The 23,197-nt window shown below is 34.7% G+C and overlaps 1 protein-coding gene across 5 annotated transcripts in view; it reads left to right on the top strand.

Annotated features, from left to right (window-relative positions):
• Window positions 1-23,197, top strand: part of LOC116444273 — a 40,044-nt gene that overhangs the window by 3,549 nt on the left and 13,298 nt on the right. Inside the window, exon 3 of one of the 5 annotated variants that reach the window (XM_032109531.1) lies at window positions 17,974-18,657. The exons of 3 other annotated variants lie outside the window; for them this stretch is intronic. In XM_032109531.1, coding sequence (XP_031965422.1) covers window positions 17,974-18,003 — 30 coding nt within the window. In that variant the 3' untranslated portion in view covers window positions 18,004-18,657. Of the gene's footprint in view, window positions 1-7,291; window positions 7,868-17,973; window positions 18,658-23,197 lie in introns of those variants that run through there. One more of the 5 variants, XM_032109532.1, reaches the window with a different exon arrangement.

Here is a 23,197-nt window from a genome sequence, read left to right as displayed (position 1 = left end):
TTCACAGCTTTGCAAATATGCTTGCTGTGTAGTAGCGTGTAATAGGCAGCAGTGATTAAATTATTCATTGCAGCAACAGCCTTTCTGATGTACGTTAAAACTTGAGAGTTAAAATAAGAAAACCATAACTTTACTTTTAAGCAGATAAAACCCACATCTGTGCTTATTTAACTGAATGCTAGCTAAGCATGAAACCAGTTACTTTGTTTAAATCCTCTCTTTTACTCTCTTTGAGAATTTTGAGCTAGATAATGCACCATAAAAGTTACTGACAGAGCAGAATTAATCTGTGTTGGATAACAGTGGTTAAATCGCTCACGACTGTAATTGTTCATTCTTAAAGTTGTATCTGAAGTCTGTTCAAAATGAAAGGTTCTTGCATAGGCATGATTCCATCAGCATTTCTGAGTTCTCACATTTATAAAGAATGATGAAAATTAATATTTAGCCAAAAAGGTAGTGATTCTGTTTACTAAGGTTTTTGCAGGAATATTTAAGGAATATTCCTTACAAATCACAATTATTAATACTGAGATTGATTTCTTTCTTTCTTTCTTTCTTTCTTTTTTTCTTTCTTTCTCTCTATAGAATTTGTCATGGAAGGCCTTTTACAGACTGGTTTTTTTTTTCATAGATGTTGACAAAAAATCTAACCACTCATAATCATGCAGAAATGACAGACAGAATATGATTCAAATCAGAGGGAAAAATTAATGTAAGGTCTTTAAAAAATCATATAAAGTTTTATGAGAGGAGGCAGATTTTTGTTAAATGTATGCTTCATATGCAACTGGTAACTTTCCTGGATTTTCAGGGATATAAATGAGGGCTGCAATCAGCCCCACTATTTTATAAATTTAATTTTAAATTAAACTATTGTTCATTTTCTCTAAATGCAAAGCAAATTATAGAAAAAAAATTAGGGTAAGCTTGCATGAATTCCTATAAAAATAGAGGGAAATTATGAGTCATTAGTATATATTCTACAGAAAGAGATACAATGAGACATTCAGGAGCGATAATTAAAGCTGGACTTAATTTAAATGAAATGTATGAGAACCAGGTAGCACTGCCAAAGAAAGAAAAATGTGTTCATTGTCACTGAAAATATTAAATGTGTATAGTTGATACATATATAGATTCACTAACAGAGAACAGGACAGTTACTTTGGGAAATAATGTAAGGATTTTTTTTTTATATAATGTTTCCAAGGTGGATATCAGTAGTGAGCACACCGAAGGTCTCAAAGTGCTTTGTAAGTTATCCCTATGAGATAAAAACAAGTGCAATGACCTGTTCAGTCACCCAGGCAAACCACTAAAAAAATTACTCTTTCCAGATTAGGTTCATTATACCATAGTTTTGCATTTCTTTATGTTCTTTTAATATATTCTGGATTCACCTCAAGGTTTATCTTTAAATATGTGGCAATCATTTCTCCTTTATTTGGTAGATGGCTGGAAAGTCAAAGAACTCATTCTGAAGCCTTTAAAACAGGTTTTTATTCCAGAGAACAACATATAAAAAGAAAATCTTGTGTCAGAAAATTTGATGGATAGCAGCAAAATAAACGGAAGGGTTAGAGATATATTGAAATACAGATATTTTCAAGCTTGTGCTCTCACTTACTTCTGTCAGATATCCTTTATATACCAAAGTGAGTACACAGACTTTGTAAAACCGTTTTGCCTCAACATACTCTTGAAGACTTCATGACCTAATATGATTTTTCCATTCTATGCTCTACATTTTTAATCGGAATTTTTAAGATGCTACAAATAATTTTTCTGTGAATTAAAGTTTTCTTTCATTTTTAAGTGAAAATCGCAAGAGCATAAAATCTTTTGTCTAATATTCTTAGTGCATCCTGTGCAGCTTTAATTTATTTTTAATATAATTCAGGAGAGTGTAAAAGATCTGGCATGTCTTCATGACTGTACTGTGTCAGCTGCCTGTTGAGCAGAACATGAAATACTCAAGCAAGATAGCAACTCTGAGAAGTTCTGAAGAAGAACCTTTAATGTTATAATTCAAACACTGTTATGGATAATTGAACGCTGTGCAGCTCTATTCCTTTCTGTAGGTTAATGCCAATATAGGTTATTGACAATATCTAAAATGAAATTTATAAATCTACACATACACTCACTTATTTGGGAGCTTTAATGTTCCTGTCTGCTTTATCAAAACAACTACAGCTCTCTGGCTGAAAAAAAGAATAATAGTTGTATAGAAAAACTAGGGTATAGAACACTGTTATTCTATATTAGGGAAATAAATATGGTGGCAAGAAAAGTAATGTAGAATGGGATCAAGCTGTTGATTGCTTATTGGACAGGCTATTTGGCTTTGTTCTGCAATGTTTAAAAGTGCTTTACTAGGTATTTTATAGTGTTAGGCTTGTCATTTCTTTTCATGTGAAAAGTGCAACATTAGAATCCTTAGAGGTCATGTTGCTGTAAGCCTTATTCAGCTGTACAGTGCAGAAGCAGACAAAGTTTTTCCTTAATTCATTGTTTGACCTTATCAGAGACATGACTATTCACTGAAAAAAAGTAAAGGCTATTCACTTGCTACCATCAACTGTTAATGGTGAGCAAGAGAAAGTATGAAGAAGTGGAGTCCCTTGCACTTTTCTGTGAACTAGGTTAAAACATAAATGTATATATCCATGCCTACTGCACAGGTCTAGTGAACAGCTTTGGCATTCAGCCAAAATGGTAATTAGAAGTTGAAGGCAGCCCTGGTTCCATCGCACTAAAACAGGATCCTTTTAGAACCAATAGAAGTAGCCAAATATATTTTAGGCTGCTAAGCACTGGTACATACCTGATCAGCTTTGCTTCTAAAATGTTTTGCACTGCTATCTTAACTCTCCAAAATAAGATTGAAGGGGTTGTAGCCACCCTTCCTGTGAGGAAGATAACATAGCCTGGAATTGGATTCATCTGCTCTCCTGCTGTCTCACTTGCACTTTTTGCCATGCACAGCCAGCCATATTTTATGTCTGCTTTAGCTGTTTTGCAAAGTTTCTTGGTGATAATTCTTTGCATAATTATATTTTTAGCATCCTTTATAAGAGTAATAAGTACTGTACAGAGTGGGTTTTTCTGACCTACAATATATCCAGAGGAAGAGAGGTACTGATAAGTTTCTACATTTTTCATCTTCTGATAGAAACCTGACGTATCTTGTAGTTCATTCATTCTGTGAGATGATTAAAAAGTTGCTCTTCAACAAACTAAACCTCATCCAGGCCTCAGCAGGAAATAACTGCAATCTAAGCACACTAAAGAATGGACAGGGCAAGCCAAAGTATACCTCTTTCTTTCCCTTTAAGATCATGGGGAAAAGAGAAAAGCAGTCTAATACTGTGATAAAACTGCAGCTTGCAGCAGCTGGCTGTGGGTAAGGATATAGAACCTAATCCAAAGCATACAGAAGTCGATGGAAGCACTTTAACTAAATAAGCTTTGCATTAGGCACCTAGTTGTGAATGATGTTTAAAGCATTCATGTAGATCTTAAACAGATGAGTGAAGAAGAAAATTATGTGCATTTGAATCAGAATAAATGCCATTAAAACACTTGGTGTAAATGTTATTTTGTTGACCCCAGAGATCATGTTTATGATTCAGAATAAACTGGCATTCTTGGGCACTGAGTCCTATCCTCCCTTAGTGCAAGGACTCATGTTGCATGAAAAGCATATGTTTAAAATATGTGTTTGTATATATATGTAAAATTCTTATGTTGATACTAATCTTAAAGCTCAATACATTATAAACAACTGCAGGCTCTTTTTACCCATTCATGTGTATACAGACCAAATTTCTCTCATCTTAGGGTTGGGTTTTTTTCTGCAATATAGTACAAGATTTTTCAATTTCCTTTCATGAACTAAGTTCTGCATTCCTGTCGTCATGCTGATGAACTTCCCCTTCACCTCCACTACATTTTTAATGATGTTTCCAGTGAATCCTTGTTTAATATGGAGGACAGGAATTGTTTATGATTTTCATCATGAAGATGTACTCTACCTCATGTGGTAGTGTCAAATATCTCTTTCTTTAACCCAGAAATATCTTGTTTAATCCTCAGTATTAACATTTTTCATAGCTATATCATGTTTTGATGACTAGTAGTCCTTCTTTAGTAGATTGGCTGCATCTTTCTTTTTCTCTGTCACTTTCAACTGATAAACTCACAGTTTATAGATGAAAATCTAGTTACATTGCTCTTTGTACTATTAAATTTAATTCCATTTATATTATAGAAGTCATCAAGGTCATCTGATTCTTCTTGGTTTTTTTTATCATTTCAATGGTTCTCAGACTTACTTTGCCATCAAATTTCAGCAGTATGCTCTGAGGTTTTATGACTTAGTCTTTAACTTAAATATGAAAAAGTTCTACTGCAAGACAACCCTTAAAGAACCCCTTAGCAGCTTCCATCTAATGATGCAAACACGTAACACAACCTGTTGTCCTCTCCTGATTAACCAGTTCTTTGTCTTCTCAATCTTAAGTAATTCTTTTCATATCAGATTGTGTCAAAAACTGTTTTGAAGTCTAGATTTCTTGCCTTTGATGGAAGATAAATTATTAAAGATATCAATATATGATAGTATCTTCCCTCAAATATATTTGGATAGATTTTATTAAGTTTGCTTTGTACTTCTGTTCTCTGTACTTCTGTACTTCTTTTATCAAGAATAGTGTGCCCAGCAGACCAGGGAAATGATTGTCCCCCTGTACTTGTCACTGGTGAGGCCACACCTCGAGTGCTGTGTCCAGTTCTGGGACCCTCAGTACAAGAAAGACAATGAGGTGCTGGAGCATTTCCAGAGAAGGCCAATGAAGCTGTTGAAGGGTCTAGAGGGTAAGTCCTATGAGGAGTGTCTGAGAGAGAGCACTGGACTGGGGTTGTTTAGCCTGGAGAAAAGGAGTCTCAGAGGGGACCTTATTGCTCTCTACAACTGCCTGAAAGAAGATTTTAGCTTGGTGGATTCAGCCTTTTTAGGGTTCAGTCTCTTCTCCCAGCCAGCCAGCAACAGGACAAGAGGACATACAGTCAAGCTGTGCCAGGAGAGGTTCAGGCTGGACATCAGAAAGGGTTGTTAAACATTGGGATGGACTGCCCACGAAGATGGTGCAGACACCATTCATGGAGGTGTTCAAGAAATCGCTGGATGTGACACTTAGGGCCATGGTCTAGTGGACAAGGTGGTGATCAGTCAAAGGCTGGACTTGATGGTCTCAGAGGTCTTTTCCAACCTAAATGATTCTGTGATTCTGTTCAATTACTCATTCTTAGCTTCAAAATTTATTTTGAAACTTTGCATTCTAAACCCATAAAAAAATCTATTGACACATTATTTATTTCCTCTCTTCTCTTTCCTTTTTGAAATGTAGGCAGGATATTTGCTATTTTCCATAAATTATCATTCTCATAGCCCTACTAAAAATCCTTGTTCTAGACTCTTCACATATATGTACTAATTTCTTTGGAACTCTGCAGTGAAAGTTGTCTGGACTATTGGCTTAGAATATTTTGTAGTCTTTGAATTAATTTCATTTCAGATGTGATAATTCTTTTTCTATGGCTTTGCTTTCATTGATCATTTTGTTCATTTCAGTGTCACAATCCTTGTTGGGACCTGAAGTAACGTACACAATTTATTTGGGTATCTCTAGGTAAATAATTATAATTTGACTTATTTTTGTGTTTGTTGCACATTCTGCAAAAGAGGAAACAATGTTTTCCTAGCAATTTTTTAATAAAATCTAAAGGTTTACATTTGACACTTCATTAAAGAATACACTCTGAACATATTTGGCTATTTTGCCACTGCATGTTTTTTTGTCTGTCTTGTCTATGTATTATCTATATATCATCTACATTATCATCTGAAAACTCATTATTTTGCTTGTCTGAATGCTTCATATTATAAGAAGGGCAATGAAAGTGAAGATAAGTAGATCATTCCAGAACAAAGGAAGCTATACCTGACCAGAAGGAACTTTGCACTTTCAAAGAGTTGGATATTACACAGATAGAATAAAAAACACGTAAAAAGACTCTGAAAATATGGATTTGGCACTTACAAGAGCAGAGCCACATAGAATATCAATAGTCAATCCAAATTACAAGCGATACTACCAGTTGCCAGATGTTGCCAAGCTGAATATATAGATAGTGTATATATATATATATATGTGCATATATATCTATATCTATAAAGCCCTTGATGAACAAATAAATTCCCCACATTAGAACAAGTCATTCCATGAAAATTCTTGTACCAAGTACCTTAGAGAAATTTGCAGAGATGGATCAGAATGAGAAGATTAGAAATAGAATAATAGGGAGGTGAAGATAGGAAGTGTTTTGTTTGTTTTTTTTAATTTTGTGGACAAATAAAAATTTTATAAGGGATAAATGATAAAAAACAGATTTTGGAAACTGATGGAGTTCCAATTTTAATGCATCAACACAGCTGGGTGAAGCTACTTCTTAAGCTATTAGTATTGTATTTATTAACTTTTGTTTTTCTTTTAAAAACATTTTAGCATTTTTGTACTAAATGTCTATTCTTTTTTCTCAAGGGGGACTGCATGACTCATAATGTAACTTTAGGAGGATATATTTAATTTATTGCAGTTCCAAAAAGTTTAGGAATACAAAGTATTGAGAAGAAAACTTTTTTAGTTTTCATCTAGTGTCATTCTTGGAAGAAGTTATTAACTTAACTTGGCATTATTACTCCTCTGAAAGTTATAAGTAAGAATGATAACTATTATGACTTCATGACACTTCAAATAGTATATCCCTTTCTTTGGTTTCTTATTACTTTACTGAGCTTTAGCATATAACTTCTTTAGATGTCTAAAGCTATATTTAAATTTTTGAAAAAAGACAGATTCAATGATATCTGATAATGAAGATAGATTTTTTTACCCATGATGAAATTTATCGGCAATCTTATTTAAATATTTTCAGCATTTTTATACATTTCACTATGAACTGGAGCTTTTAAGAGGCTAACTTTTGGGAGTTTTTTGTCTGAATATTAAAATTTATTCACTCAAATTTGTTGAAATTGCAATGCACTAAAATGCTGCATTTACATAAGAATGGTAAGGACTCAACATTTTTTGAGAATAAATTCCTCAAATATTTTATGCACATTTTATGTAGCCCAACATGTGGTTAACTAAGATTCTATTGACAATTTAATCTCTTTGTCAAAAAACTACAATACTCTGGTATTATGTGACCTCTCTCCTAGGACATAACAATGTGAGCAGGAAGCTGCCATGTTTGAGCACAGAGGGATGAAAGTTAGATCTGAACAGAGAGAAAAGGATGAAGAAATGCTATTGGCTGTTCCAGATATCAGTGATGTCAAAAAATAGCTGTGAAATTTGCTATAAAATAATCCTGTTTATTCTCTCTCTAAGCAATGGTAACATTGTATACATTTAGTTCAAATTGCAAAGGTTTATTCAGCAGATCAAAATTATATGGTCCTGATGACCAACCACATAAGTATCACTAATAGAACATGACTCAACTTTTGTTGTTTTTTCAGTTTGTTTGTTTTGGCTTTGGCTGGGAAATGACCTAGCCAAAAAAAAAAAAAAAAGGAAAAACCCAAAAACTAATATCAAGAATACTATTCATGTTGCCAAATATGAACATTGTACTCAATATAGCCCTCAGAAGTTAGAAAATACCAGAATCATACTTTCAGCATACCCTTAGTTCAGTGATTACAATCTAATTACATGTTCATGTATTCTTTCTGCATTGAATTTCAATTTGGAATTACATAGAATGAGTAAATGAATGAAGAAGAAAGAAAAGAAAAGAAAAAAGAAAAGAAAAGAAAAGAAAAGAAAAGAGAAAAAAGAAAAGAAAAAAGAAAAGAAAAGAAAATGCAAATGAAGAAATTTAAAGAAAGTTAAAAATTGAACACATTAATCCATATTTTTATTTAATTACACAGAAGAAATGTATAAGATTTGACTTAATAAGAAACTTTTTTTTTATGTTCAGTATTTGTTTCATGGCCTTACTGCACACTGTTAGAACAGCATCCTGGACGCAGAATTATTAAATGGAATTTTTTATGATGTATATAACTGCATTGTGTAAAAAAAAATTAAAATTTATTTAATTTGTGAAAAATATTATTATACTGTAGGCTATCGTGATTCCAATATTAAAAATGGGAAGGTACTGCAGAGATTCAGGTAAAAAATATCCATAGATCTAGTATACCTAGATTTATAGATACCTAAATTTGAGTCTTTAAGATCCATATTTTTGAGGAGTGTTTAGAATTACATACTTTACATATCCAAGCCAAAACTCTCACTGACATAAGGTGTGTCTGGAAATGTTCACTCTTCAGCAAAACAGTCTCATGATTTCAGGCAAGATCTCAGATATGGTGAAATGACAATTAAAATGTTTTCTTCTGTGGTATCATGGGGGAATTCTATGCCGGAAGTGATAGTCAGTCTCCAGCTTTAAAATAAAACCTTCTAACACTGTGGAACATTGGGTTTTGCCTTGATTTAATATCAGAGAAGGTCATTTCTGTACAATGAAGCAAGTAGGGATCTTGAGGGGAAAAATATGTCTCTAATGAAAGACAATGTCAGACTTCACAAGTATGGGTACTTGTACAGGAACTAAGATTACACCTATAGCTTCGTTTAATAATTTTCTAACTATGAAATGAAAATTTAATTTTTTGACCCTAAAAATGTCCTTTTACTATAATTATGTGGCATATAGTAATTTCTGTTGCAGACAGAGGACAGCAACATCCCTATCTCTACAAAAGGAAATGTACTTCGGTATCAACACTTTGGAGAAGAAGGAACTGGAGTGTGGAGAAGAACTCTTGAATAAGCATAAGTGGGAGATGCACAGATGGTAGAAGTTCCCAAATGTTCTATGATTCTCTCTGGGCATCTTTTGCTATATAAGTGTGATAACATTTGTTAGAAGGCATGATTAAGGCTTTGTAGGCTTCACAGATGGAATATAATTTAGTGGAAAGACTTGAAAGAAAGAAGATTCAGACATGAAATGTATACCATGAAAGGAAGAGGTCAGGTCTGGAGAGGTAACATCTATACCATAACTAAGTATTGTTCTATAAATTTATCTGTGAAGGAAAAGGCATGAATAAGTTCCCTTCACCCAGGGATATCTCTGCTTTTTTGAAATGAATATATAACATAAAACATATTAGAAGTTCAGAAAACTAATTTAAAGTCATATATTCAATTAAATAGCCTATTAGGTTACAGCAAAGCTTCCACCCTTTCAACTTACAGCAGGCCTCTTATCCACTATGCTGTATATGTCCAGTAGGAAGAAAGCACCTTGATGACATAAGTCAGTAAACTTCAGAATGGAAATAAACTTCCATTTCTCTTGACTTCCACTTGAGGGAAATGCAAGAAAGTCTAACCAGAAAAATTAATTTATATAGACCCCATTTCAGAGATTCCTGCATAACATATATACATATGCTTGTATGTATATATTTGAATATATTTCTATATATATGTGGTCACCTGATTATAGCAAGGGAATATTTGACAAATAGCTGCTGCTATAAAATTTCATAAACCACAAGACTTGTCAATAAGTCAGAATTATTTATCAGCAATACAGAGAATATGGTCAATTTTCTCAGATTCATCAATAGAAATACTTGGAGTAAATAATTTACGTTGATTTTTTTTCCCTGTTATATGTACTTTAAAAGCAGAAATAGCTTTTAGAAATTAGTTTTAGCTTTAATAAGCAAAAAGGATTAGATGCCAACTAAATGAGTGTAGAAGAATGCAAACATCATTACCGATCCCCATTCATGCTGGAAATTTAAGGTCTGAGATGGAGAACAGCCCATGTAGTAGTGCTTTCTCACTACACATGTGCTCGTATCAAAACCACCATTCAAGGTTGCTATAATTTTGACTTGCTAATTCAAAAAAAAGAAAAAAAAAAAAAAACCTCTGGGCCAAAATGAGGACTAATTGATCATGAAATACTGTTTTAAAAATAATATTTTGCTCTCCATAAAGGGAAAACAAAAACTTCCAAATGTTCAGCTTGTGCCTTATAATTACAACAATAAGATTTCTGTTAGTAATTCTTCATTAAGTCTGGTTGTAAGGTGAGCAGAGACAAAAATATTCCCATCTTGTGGCTGGTTTTTTTGAACTTGAGATATATTTTGGAAGAAAAGAACATATCTTTCTAAAACAAAGGGCATATTTTAATTTAAAGAAGAACGTAAACAGCCAAGCTCTCGTGTTTGATGTACAAGTATACTTTGGCCAAAATTTCACTTGCTGGTAGCCTGTTCTTGATAAGGTGTTTAGTTTTACTGGCTGGCTTTCTTCAGTGTTTTGTTTCCCAGAGCTGTCTCTCCTTTATAAAGATATTTATGTGTCAATTTAAGGCATTCTAAAGTCAATCAGTTGCAAATGTAAGCTTGTATTATGGGACTTTCCTTTACTTTAGTGTGGTTAATGAATATGTTCCCATGACTTTTAAAAGGACTGGTGCCTCAGCACATTTTCAAAATTATGCCATTTGAAGACATTTCCATTTATAATGCAGCTTAAATCTCATTTCCCTCAATATGTGCCCTCACTTAGTCTATTTTAAGGCTTCTCTGGAAAAAAAATTATATCTCAGCTGCTGCTCCTGCTCTTAATGCTTTCCTAGTCTCAGTAAGAGCAGAAACCAACTGATGCCTCACTCTGATACTCATACAGAGACAATATGCAGACACTGCACTATCCTCCATTCCTGGCTGAAGGGCTCTGTCCTACCATTTCATATTATCTGCACGCACAGCTGCTGCTTCCTGTGTCTGCTAAAGCTTCATGCCTCTCTGTAGTCTCTGTGACTTCTCATTTTCCCTGTAGGAAGTTAGAGTAAGAGTGGTAAAGACTTCCTTAATTGCAAGCTACTGCAGATCCTAATTGGGAAAAAAAGCGCGTCACCCGAAATAGTAGTACAGACACAGTCCTGGATGAGTGGAAGAAGGAAAAATAGAAGGGGTTATAAAGAAGGAGAGAAAAGAGGTGGAAGTTGTACTGTTTGATTATGTCCTTAACTTGCTGAGTCAGCAGGAGCCAAGAGCTCTGCAGGGGCACACTTAGCCTTCACATTTCTCCATAGAAACCCCATCTGGCCAACTAAATTGCCAGCAATTGAGAAGCCATGCAGGAAGCTGTATCCAGCTATTCTCATTCAGTGTGAAGGTTACTGTGTTGTGGAGGTAGCGGTAGAGAAAATAAGGAAAATATTGCAAGACTATGTCTCTCACATACAATAAAGGAAAGCATCAGATATGGATCAAATTTGGGCTGTTCACTGTTGTAGGTCTTAGAGAAATAAAGAACTAGACATTCTGAAAAAATATAGCTTCTTTTTTGGAAGGACCCATCATCAGGCAAATTTGTGAAGAAAAATCATCCTGGAGAAAAATGCTGAAGGAATTTCCATAACCATATTTTACTATAGGATTTGTGCTTGAATTTCAAAATCAAAAGCTTTACTTGTATCTTTCTGTCAGGTTATCTGAAAGAAATTTCATAGAGCCCTACTTGGGCTTTGCAAGGACATCTAAATTCAACCTCCATTTAAAAGGCCTAAAAAAATTAAATGCCTTTTCTGGGCCTCTTAACATGGAATGTTTATTCAGATGCAAATACTTAATGATATACAAACCAGAGACAAATATACCAACATTGCATAAAAAATGCAGTAAGTTATATGGGGAAAGATTCTGGAAGAAAGCATCAGCCACTGGTTTATGTGTTGTAAAACAGCAATTGCACCCAAGCCCTTCAGTTTGGTGCTTCCCAATGAGCAGGGCTGCTCTCACCAGAGGGATGTGCCGGTATTAAAGGTGAAGCACAGAACATAGTACAGTCCAATGAATGTGTTGACTGAGGCTCTGTGCCCAGAGTGGCATTGCCAGCAGGAGCAAACTGAAGGAAAAGAAGATGGTCAAGTAATACAGTTTGAAAAAAAGAGAAATGGCAGAGAAAAAGACAATGGAGTGCCCAGGGAATCTTGGTACCAGTGATTTGTCTCTCTGCTCACAGTAAAATAGGTTAAATAAGCCAACATCCCTTGTAAGATAACTCATTTTCCTGATGCTAGTTGTAGCTTGGTGTTGGCACATTGTATTATGCTGGAAAGTTGAGTTACCCTTAGGTGACTAGGTCTCTTGCTAGTGCTTTATTGATCAAGTCTTCACACGGTCTAAGCAGTTTACAAGGGCATCAGTATTCAGCTTGCAGTACATAATGAGTGATCACTCAGATTCAAAATTATCAGTCCTTTGTGTTTCCTGTGAAATATTTGAGTTTCAGGAGGAGAACTACAATTTTAATTTCAGATTAATTTTTTCTTTCTCTGATTAAACCTAATTTTCTATAAGCCTTGCAAATCTTTGACAACTGGGCATGAAAAAGTTTCCCAGGAGCAAATTAGCTAGTTGTTTATAAGAACACTTACCACCCTGTGAGTTTTCTAAATCATCGGTTCCCAGCCAGTAACTCTGGAGATATGTGTCACATCACCAGTGAAGCAGAGAGCAGAACAGAAACTAATAAACTTCCCTCAAAAATAACACAACATACTTCATTCTATTAATGAGCAGTTGAAGTTAGATATCAACTTTTTCCACTACCTTACATCTACTAAACTGGTAATTGTGGCAGATTTCTACTAGACTCAGTTAATTTTAAAATTTTAAGAAGTTTACATAAAGGTTTTCTTTTTTTCCCAGAAAGGCTAAAGAAATGGACTATTAACTACATCTTTCTTAGAAATGTATAAGTACTGATGAACGTAAAGTCAAGTTGCAGTGAGTACTGAAGAAAGTGTTACAGAAGCTGACTTGCTGCTAAAACCAAGCAGCAAAAGTAGATTTATTAGGCTTCTTCAAGAAATTGTGCTCTCTTATAAATCAGATTTTAATACAGAAAGTATTTCTGTAATTCTCTGCAAAGATCATATATTAAGGATATATGTTTATAAAAATACCCTCTCCCCATGACTGTAGTTGTAATCTTACTATATTTCTGTCCAGAACTGGTAACAAATATCAATGTAGACATATTCAGTCTGTGTGCTTGCAGAAACTATCTACCAAACAGCAATGTTCTTTATCCACTAGAATCACTGTCCTTTAAGTATTGAATTTGAATATATGTGGTTGCTTTGCCTTTTTGCAGTGCAGTAACTGTGGGACACTGCATATTTGAAAGAGTGCTTCAATCCAGAGCACCTTTCTGCCATCTTCAGGACATGTCAGAATGGATTTTAACAGCCACAATTAGGCTTTCTGCTGCTGCCTTCTGCCAACCTAACACAGTGCTCTTTTATTGCAAAGATGTCTTCCTCACAAAATTTTTGGTGGCAAGATGGGATTAATCATGTGACTTTTGAGCAAAGTCCTAACCACAATACAGAACCTTTTCTTTCTTTCCATGCCATTGTGAGTTTGCAGGCTATTCTGATGAGTCCTGGAGGGCTTCCCAAGGAAAGCTAATGCCGAGTGACTTTTTCCCAAGCTTCAATTCCTCTTGCTTACCAAAGGATGGTGGGAGCAAGCTTATTCTCGTGTGGACTTCAATTCTATTCCTAACTCATCAACAGATGGCAGTAGAAAACTCCCTACTTTTCCATCATAAGACCAAAGGCCTTACAAATGACCCTAATAATGTCAAAGGAAGAAAAAACATCCAAATCATTGCTGTATAAGTCTTATATATATATATAAATGTGCTCTAAACTTTTCAGGATAGTATGAAATTCTCCTAAGGATTAATTTCATGCTGAGCCTGAATGACCAGAAGCAGGTACTGCTTCGAGAATACCTGTCTTTCCTGTTACCTTCTGTTTGTAGAGGATTCTTTTACAGATGGACTTTATTTTTTTAGTTGTGAAAGAATATATTGAATATAGATTGTAGCTAATAATTTGCTTTCCCCACAGATAGATTTCTGTGATGAAAAATCTGTTATATCAGTAGAGGCTTTTTCAAATGTTATCACTGCAGTGACAGAACAAGTAATTTAATCAGTAAGTTTTTGAGACATGCCTCACCAGATTTTGTCATTTCATTAATTCCTCCCCCTTCAAATCAAGTAGATGGTATAATAAACTTAGTGAATTCTTTATATAGATTGAAACATTAAGATGCATGGAATATACAGTAGTTTCTTATTCCATTTTTTAAAATATGCTGATACCTTGGCATTGTCAATCAAGGAAAAAGGATGACCATAAAAATTTTTTAGAGGCTTTTTTTTCTGTAATGTATAATAGTGAGTATCTGATATAGGATAACTCATAATATATAATTCTCTTTTAGCCTCAATGTACATGAATGAGGCCTAGAGTTCCTGATTTCTATTCCTACTTCTTTTACTAACTCTTCTTAATAACTCTTTGCAGTTCACAAGTTTCCAGCATGCTTTTCCAGGTGAAAGAAACTGATTTCAAATGAATGGAAGAAAGGAAGAAGAAATGTCTCTTTCAAGCATTGCTGGAAGGAGTGGCTTAATGTCCTAAACATACCAGAAATGTCTGAATGTGCTGAGCCGATGATTTAAATTGACGTAGGTTTGAGTGAAATCTTCTTTGAGATGTGAGCTCTGATTTCCCTTCAATTTAGTGAGTGGATCTTTTTAGAGTAAACTTTAAACACTGACCATGTATTGGCTGTGTGAGGGTGCTACTGAGCTCTAGTGCAGTTGGCAAAAGAAAGTGTATGTCCTAGAAGCAGTGCAAAGCATTCTGCCTCCACACACTGTTCTGCAGAAATGTTGGGGGAAAGCCAGCGTTGTGTCAAAGCCATGAAGCTGAAACATCATTTTTAAAGCATTTTTACTTTTTGCTTTCTCACCATTATTTTTTGTTTGGTTTGGAGTTTTTTTTTCTTTTTCCTCCTCTAAGTAAATAGGAAACTTGCCACAGTAGAATATGTTTTGGTCCCATTATCAGAAATATTTATTGATTTTACTCTTCCCCTCATCTGTTTTTACTTCCCATGTGTTGTAAAGTTTTCCTATAACTAGGGAAAGGAGATAAATAATGTAGTAAGTATTCAAATTATTTTAAATATATTTTGGTAGTATTTTTGTTATATAACTAGTTTCAGGTTGTTGTCATTTTCACATGAAAAATGTTGAAAAAAAATGGAAGTAACACTAATTCTTTGGCTATAGGTATAAATAGTGGTGTTGAGCCTGATACTATCTTATTCCTATGAAAAATACTACCTGTATTATAAAAAATGAGGTTTTAGTTCAGGTATATCTATTTGAGTGAGGACATTGATAAGAAGTTTGTTATGTGTTAGCTAAAAGTAAATATAAAAAAATTAGAAGATATAATTTAAGAGATATGTACTCATACAAAGAAATAGTTGCAGAATCGTCATTTAGTCCTATCATGATGTCTTTAATATATTGTCATATGCATTTCCAGTGGACCCTGGATATTAAATATACACCCTGATTTTTTTAAGAAATTAATTCCATGAATGAACTGTGTATTCAGACTCTTCAGTCTATATCATCCAGGTCCCTATGCTGTGAATAGGAAAATAAGTTAGAGATTGAAAAACTCATCATGCACTCAATAGTGTTTTCTCATGGTAGTGTTAGTATTTGGAAGATAGTAGCTTCCTTTGTAAATAACTTTGAGATATGTTTTAATAAAATGTTATACAATATCATATGTATGACACTGACAGTGTGAAGGTTTTATGTTCTGAACTGAAAAAAATTAAATAATCCACCAACAAGTGGATCTGCCCTGGGAGCATGTTCTGGATGGATATTGAACTGCTACACCTTTAAATTTAGATATTTGTTTTGAGAAGCTACCATTGTATGCGCACAGCATAGAGCTGGCCAGAATGCAGCAAGCTCTGTCTTCTTATATGAACCTTGCTGTATGGCTTCAGGCACAGGAGTGGATATTCTAAATATGAATGTATTCAGTGCAATAGAACAGCTAGTAAGAGGGTTTCTGGCTTGGACTAAGCACATCACTAATGGTAGCTGTATTGTTTCTGGAATGGCTGGTGATCTACGTTGCTGTGATCATCCATCCCCAAAGGTCTTAGGGTGCTTGAGGAAGGCTAAGACCCTCTTTATTCCACAAGTGGTAATTTTATAAAATTGCACCAAAGGTGTGTGTTGTATGGCTGGCAGTGTGATATGAGAACTGTTGGGCAGTGAAGGTCTGGCTTTGCAGCAAAGGACTCTGTGTGTACCATGCATGCGTATGTGTGTGTCAGCCTGAGGTGGTGCAGATGTGCAGACAGACCTGTTGCAGTCTTCTTCATACTGCCTATAGGTTTACTTTGGAGTAAATTATCCCCACCTGAAGTTTCCCTAAGAGAAAATTAGCTGTGACAGTTCAAAAGAGAGCCCAGGAGCAAACTGACATACAAGCAGTGTGAACAGTCGATGAACTGCAGAGTGAAGTGAAATGGAGTGCTAAGTTTGACAGCATGCAAAGGTGACTTAGATCAATGTAGCTTGTCAGCTGTACCTGTATGCCAGTGACGTCCCGAGGAGACATACCCTGAAACACCATTCTCCTGTCTTCAGTTAACTCTGTGAAGATTCCTGTACAAATACATGTAACTAGTTATTTTTTTCATGTGTTCCTTCTCATTTTTGAAGATATTTTGGTATCAATGTCTTTCACTTCTCATATATTTGCTCAGCTTTTTATGCTCAAAATACTTTGCTTTTCAATTTTCAATGCAATTCTGATACAACACAGAAAAATTAAATGACAATTTACTTCTATTATGAATTATTATTTCCAGAAGCCAGCCTTATTTTCAAAGACCACTCTTTCTGTGTGTAATAAATTTCAAAGTGACTATTTCCATTACCTTTACTGTAATTTTAACTACCCAGTTAATTTTTTTCACAGTTTTTATCCCCAAATCCTACTTTTGTCTCGCTTTAACCTGTTATTAGAAAATTGTATTTCTCTCTTTACCTTCCCTTTATCCAAACTTCTGTAAGAAATTTTATTTCAGTAAAAGTATCTTTAGTAAGAGTGTTAAATTTTACTGGTATTCATCTTCGATTGTATAATTCGTAGTTTTCTTTTAAACAGAAATATTTTCCTCATTCACTTTGTAGAGATCAGACAGAAAAAAAAATTAGCTTTTGGGAACATGCAACTTTAAACTGTAAACCTTATTTCTTTTTCAAGTTCTTTAACCATAAGAAATTTCATGTCTGTAATGAATTTGAAGTATTTCTGTGTTTTGGAAAGTCCTGTTATTTCAAACTCTACTTTCTTAAAATACTGTTGAAAGAATATGACTAGCAGTAGAATATGAATTTTCAGACACTGGCATAAAGTATTCATGGTCCGATTCGTATTGGACAATCAAAGTGAATTTTAAAGCTGAAATTAAACTCCTACATTTAAAGCAACACTTCAGAATGTCTCTACTAGCAATAGTTCATAATGGAGAAATTCTTTTTTTGGATTACCAAATCTCTGTTACGCTAAGAGGGAGAAGGAGGACTTTGGCCAGGAGAACAGGCAGGAAAGAACCCAACTGCTAAACTTCCAAACTGCCCTCTTTTAAATTTGTTTTTTAGTTCAGTGTATCTCTGGTATGAAATGATCTCAAAATTCAGACCATATGCAAAATGTTTTGTCTGCTATGCTACAGAAATTGCATGCTCTTGTTTAGGTCAGGAAATACCTGCATATGTGGCTGAACAGCCTTTATAGGAAGTATAGGTCTGAAATGTAGGTTTTAATATCTCTTGATTAGTTGAACCCTTTTCTGAATTTCTATGTAATTTGGTGTGCAAAACAGGACAGCTAGCCACTGTTTAAAAAGGAAAATTTTGTTCTGCTCACTAGGTTGTCTCAAGAGATCTGTGCTCTGACTGAACGAGACACCCAACATCCCAAAAAAGGACTGCGAGCTCAAACTCAAAGTTGTATTAAGTGTTTCTTTGTTGGATAGCTTTAGAGAGATTTTTGTGTGGCCTGTGTTAAATTCTTTATTTTAAAGAGGTGTTAAACATTTTAAAAAATTGTGATGTATCAGGCATTTCCTTTTATGTACTGGGACTCCTAAAACTGATACTCATGGTCGAATATGGTTTTGCAATACATTCTATTTTTGGTGTCTTTTATGTAAAGAACTGCAGTCAAGAATGGAATTATAACACCCTTCTACTGGAACATGGAAACACAGCCATCTGGCATGTGTGTGTTTCATTTTGCCAATTTTTTGCTACAGCCTATTTTAGTACTTGGGAGAACCTTCTTTTACTTGGTGCTTTTGTCAGAGGCAAAAATGTGGAGAAAAGCATACAGTCTATATCTGTAAGATCTATAAGATCTCCTTTTCACAATCTACACCATGCTGAATGATTTGGTAAAGATTCAAATATGGCCTATGCCCACGGATTATCATATAAATATGAAATTTTTATAGAATTGCTGAATTTGTTGTTACCCGCATGATTTAATCAATTTCCCAGTACATGTTTTTCCACTGGATTTTTAAAATAAAAGAACTGTCTGTCTCTCAGTGTATTCACTCAGTATCTCTATAACTGTGTTTTTAAAGGAAATATGAACAGGAAGCAATTCAGTTAGGTCAAGAAGAATCATACCGTATTTCAATTGGATTGGTTAAGAGTTATTCTTTCTTCTTCTCCAAGAGTGCTTCTTTTTTTTTTTTTTTCTTCTTCTTTCTTTTTTATGGAGTGAAAATTTAATACACTGTTTATGGTCAATTTCATAAAATACAACTCTGGAGTACTTTTAAATATATTTCTAGTTATTTTATTTACATTTATTAGAGAAATTGCCTTTTTTTTTCTGTTAATTTAGTGCTGGGCTGGGCCACAAATCAGTAAATGGAAACAGGAATTCCTCCTATTTCAGCACTCCAGGGGTATGTGTGTGGTTCTAGGAAGCCTTAATCATCTCTGTTCCACACTGGCACTAGGTTTGTGAGGATTGTTACTGACAACTACCAACAACAAATTAAAGTCTTATTTCTCACTCATACCTTGATTCACCAACTCCAGACAGATGAAGAAGATCCAATTCATCTTACATCTTTGCCTTCTAGAATGGGAATGAGTTAAAGAATGTGCAACATCCACTTAATTTTGCATATTCTTGTATTCCTTTAAGTCTCCCTTACTGCACTGCATAGGCATCCCACTGAACTAAAAATCTAGCTCTGACATAGGGCCTGTTGGAAAAATCTCTAAGTAACTCTCAAAAATAAGAAAGGCAAGGCAAAATAAGGTCAGGAGTACTCCAGAACAGGTATGAAAAAGTACCAGCCTCTGAACTATTGCTCAGAAATTAGCTCCAGTACACACTTTTAGTAAGTTTTAAGTACTTCATACTTTGTGACTCAGGTCACATGAGCTATTATTTTCCTTCTATTCTGAAGTTGTATTAGAATTGGCCATCTTTTCTGCATGTCACATGCAGAGAATGGTGACACAGAGGTATAATCAGGCAATTTTTGAATCTACCATTCCCTAGGCAGGGAACAGATATCTGCTTCTTATTAGAAATAAAGCAATGAAACCTTGAAAAACAAATTGTGGATAAGAATGCTGAAAAAGTCCAAAAAAGTGTCAAAAAATCTGGTGTATGAAAGCTCATCTGTATAATATCTGCATTCTATGTGTCCTTAAATTCCTTTGCCCCTTAATAGGGTGAGGAGTTTGGAAGGCTATTTAGCTGCCCTCATTTTGTCAGTTATGCCAGTAGACAGGGAATTAAATCTAAGAATTAGCCATAAAATAGATTATAGTCCAAAGAGTTTTTGCAGGAAACAGCAGTCAGACAAATAGAAAATTAGTCAATTCCGCTGGTATCATGTGGGTCAAGGATTGGAAGAGAAACGATAGCGCCCCATTATAGAAAGTCAGTACTTTTTGAGGCCCAGAAAGGAGTTTTAAAAAGATGAGAAGCTAGAGTTGATAAGGCTTTTTGGAACACAGAAATTCCTGACAATCACTCATTTTGCCTTCAGTGTTGTGCAATGCTGGTAATTTTAGCAATATCTGAGAGTTTCTGTAGTTAGGAGTACCTAAATATTTTCATTACAAGCAACATTTGTCAGACATGAAGGCTTTTGCTATTTCAAACCGTGTAAGTATGTATGTTTTTAAAGCTGGATTACTACCACCAGTGCTTAACTTCTTGGTCACCCCACAAAATTCATGAAGTCATTCAGGTCTGAATTGAAAATTTGTGATGTTGCTGAAATACCCACTGAATCATCATGAATTGTCAGTGAAAAAGGTTCAGCTACTGGGGAAGACAGGAAGAAGATACTTTTTAGCACCAGAATAGAGTGTGCAATTTTGTTTTCATTTATTCTCTACTGAAAGTTTTTTGTTCTGTATGTACTACTGCTGAAATAATATCAGTATCAATTCAATAACACCATAATAGATCACCAACTGGTCAGTCTTAATGCCTTTGAGACAAAGCAGCTCAGCAAGTCTGGCAAGTTATTTAAATTACATGTCATCAGAGGCTTTACAAGGATAAGTGAAACTGCCGTTTTCTGATACCAATAGCAGCAGGTAAGTCTCTTGAGATTGTTTGAAAGATTTGTCAAAAATGTGTTCCCTCAAACAGTAAAAAAAAATCTTCCACAGAAATTTCATAGGTGAATTACATAAGAACAGCATTTTTCTTGTAGCTTACAGTGTTATGTGAGATATCTGTACATTTCTAACAATAGCAGCAGTTATTGTATAAGTATTAAAATATAAAAATCACATATTGAGTCAATCACACATTTAATACAGTCTTTATTTCCACTCCTGTGCTACACTTTCCTCCTTTTTCCTTCTTCCTTTCTCCTTCTCCTTCTCCTCCTCCTTCTCCTGGTACCTTGATCACCTACACTGATATAACTGTAAAAGCTACAATGTGCTTCAACAAATTATTGTGGCATTTATTTTCTTTCTTTTGTTAATGTTTCATAACTGCTCTTACTAAATCAATAACCTTAAGCCTAAAGAGGTAATTATAATATCTGGAACCAGTGTATAAAAAAATAAGGACTAACAATAAGACTTTGATTAGCTATAAGGTTTACTGTACCACAGTTCTGTTTTCAATTTTCAAAATACTGTTTTCCATGTACTTTTGTGTTTGCTTGTATGCAAGACACATGCTGCACTTTGCAATCAAGAGAATAAAGGAAAATCAAAGAAATACCCACCTTAGTGTGGTTAAAAAATACTACACATATCACCCACTGCATTTCTGATTGACAGTTCTTGAAACTAAGATTGACAACATGTAGGATGCAATGAGTGGGAAGACGACTGGAGTGTTCAGTTTATAAAAGAGAGGTCTGCCTTCACAATAGCACTAGAAGTTCTTACAGTCATCTGTTACTGCATTTGAAGAAGCATATGATAAACAGTGTCTAAAAAATCCCAAAATGATGTAAATGCCTACTTTTTTAAATTATGGATTGTATTTATGGATCCCCACACTCACCAAATTGCTTTCTCAGGGTAGTGCTGTACTAATGATATTTTTCTTAAGAAGTTAATAGAAAAAAATTGAGGGAGAGACAGATAGTAATGGCCAGTGAATGGACAGTTACTTGAGACTATGCTCACAGTACTATGTAAAAAACAGTCAAGGAAGGAGAGTTTCTGAGAACTGAGTTTCTGAGGTCAAGTGAAAAGGACAAGCTCCTTTCCACACTTGTTGGAGATAGCCAGTCTTACACAGGTTTGCTTAATCCACACTACCTAGTGTTTGATTCTGTCTTTTAGACAAACACTGAAGGCCCTGAGAGATCATCTTTAATTTACAGGTCTGGGGGATAGTGGCAGGTGGACTTCCCCCATCTTCACCAAGATTAAAATGCCAGAACTAATGTGAAAATTATCTTGCAGCTTCCTAGAGTAGCAATTTATATTAGGAAACTCAAAGGATCCTGTTATTGGAAGTTTTGAGGTGTGACATGTGGATTTGGGATGAGCAACTGTGTGATTAGTTTGTGAGGACCATATTCGAGGACTGCGTAAAATATGTGGAGAGAAAACTGGTGGAAATCTGACAGAGTTCTATCTGCATAGACTTTTGAGATTTGCTCATGAAGAAAACTGTCTCCAAAAGCCTGTGCAGGCCTTGTCTTAAAAAGAAATATTTAGAGCAGTCTAAAGCATAGCTATGGAAAGAATTGCCAAATAAGCAGGTGTAGATGAACAGAGGTCCAGTGCTTAAGCAACATTTCTCTTTCATTTATTAGGACAGATGGAACTGTAGATACCAGGAGTCAGGAGAGGGTCCTTTCCCCATAGTGCATGGAGTAAATTAAAATTGACTCATAAGCTAACAATGATAATGCACAAGCCTAAAAAAAAGTCACATAATGACTCAAAGCCACAGAGTTCTGTGTTCTCACACTTCTATCCCACTCTCTTTTTCAGGTAGAGAAATATGCCAGTATGTATCAGTCCTGTATTTAGAGTGGATTACTTTACAGGACTCCTAAGGGTTGAAGAGTTCTATACCATTTATGGTCAATTTTCTAGTAGACCATCCACCTGCAAATAAATCAATGGTTCTACAGAAGCTCCTTGCTTCCAAACTTGCTAGCAGCTATATAGGCAGCAAATGTAGGCAGTATGAATGCTGAACAGCCTCATAATTCCTGGTGTGGGCACAAAGCCAGGATCACAATCTGGCTCTTCAAGACTTGACACATTCTCAGAACACTGTAATACAGTATTGTTATTTATAGAATTTTGGACCTGTTTGAACTTTCCTACTTTTATATCAGAGGATAAAACCTGAAGATATCTTCTATAATCTATAAGACATGGTGTATCTTTCTGCAAATTCTGATAATAATTAGAGAGTACAAATTACTCTAGACCTTTCAGATTCCTGTGTTATAGCAATGTCATTTTATGCTATGTATTTTGCTGGTTCTCAGCACTAAAGGAAACTCATTTGATTAGTATCTTAGGATTTCTTTTCTATTTCTTTTTATTATACAGAGTCAATAGGTTATATAAATTTAGATATAACAGAGCAAATGGGGTAAAATCAAAGAGAGAGTGTA

Source organism: Corvus moneduloides, chromosome 5, assembly GCF_009650955.1.
Source record: "Corvus moneduloides isolate bCorMon1 chromosome 5, bCorMon1.pri, whole genome shotgun sequence".
NCBI lineage: Eukaryota > Metazoa > Chordata > Aves > Passeriformes > Corvidae > Corvus > Corvus moneduloides.
The sequence above is the reverse complement of the archived record's forward strand: the minus strand, read 5'-3'. Positions and strand labels throughout refer to the sequence as shown.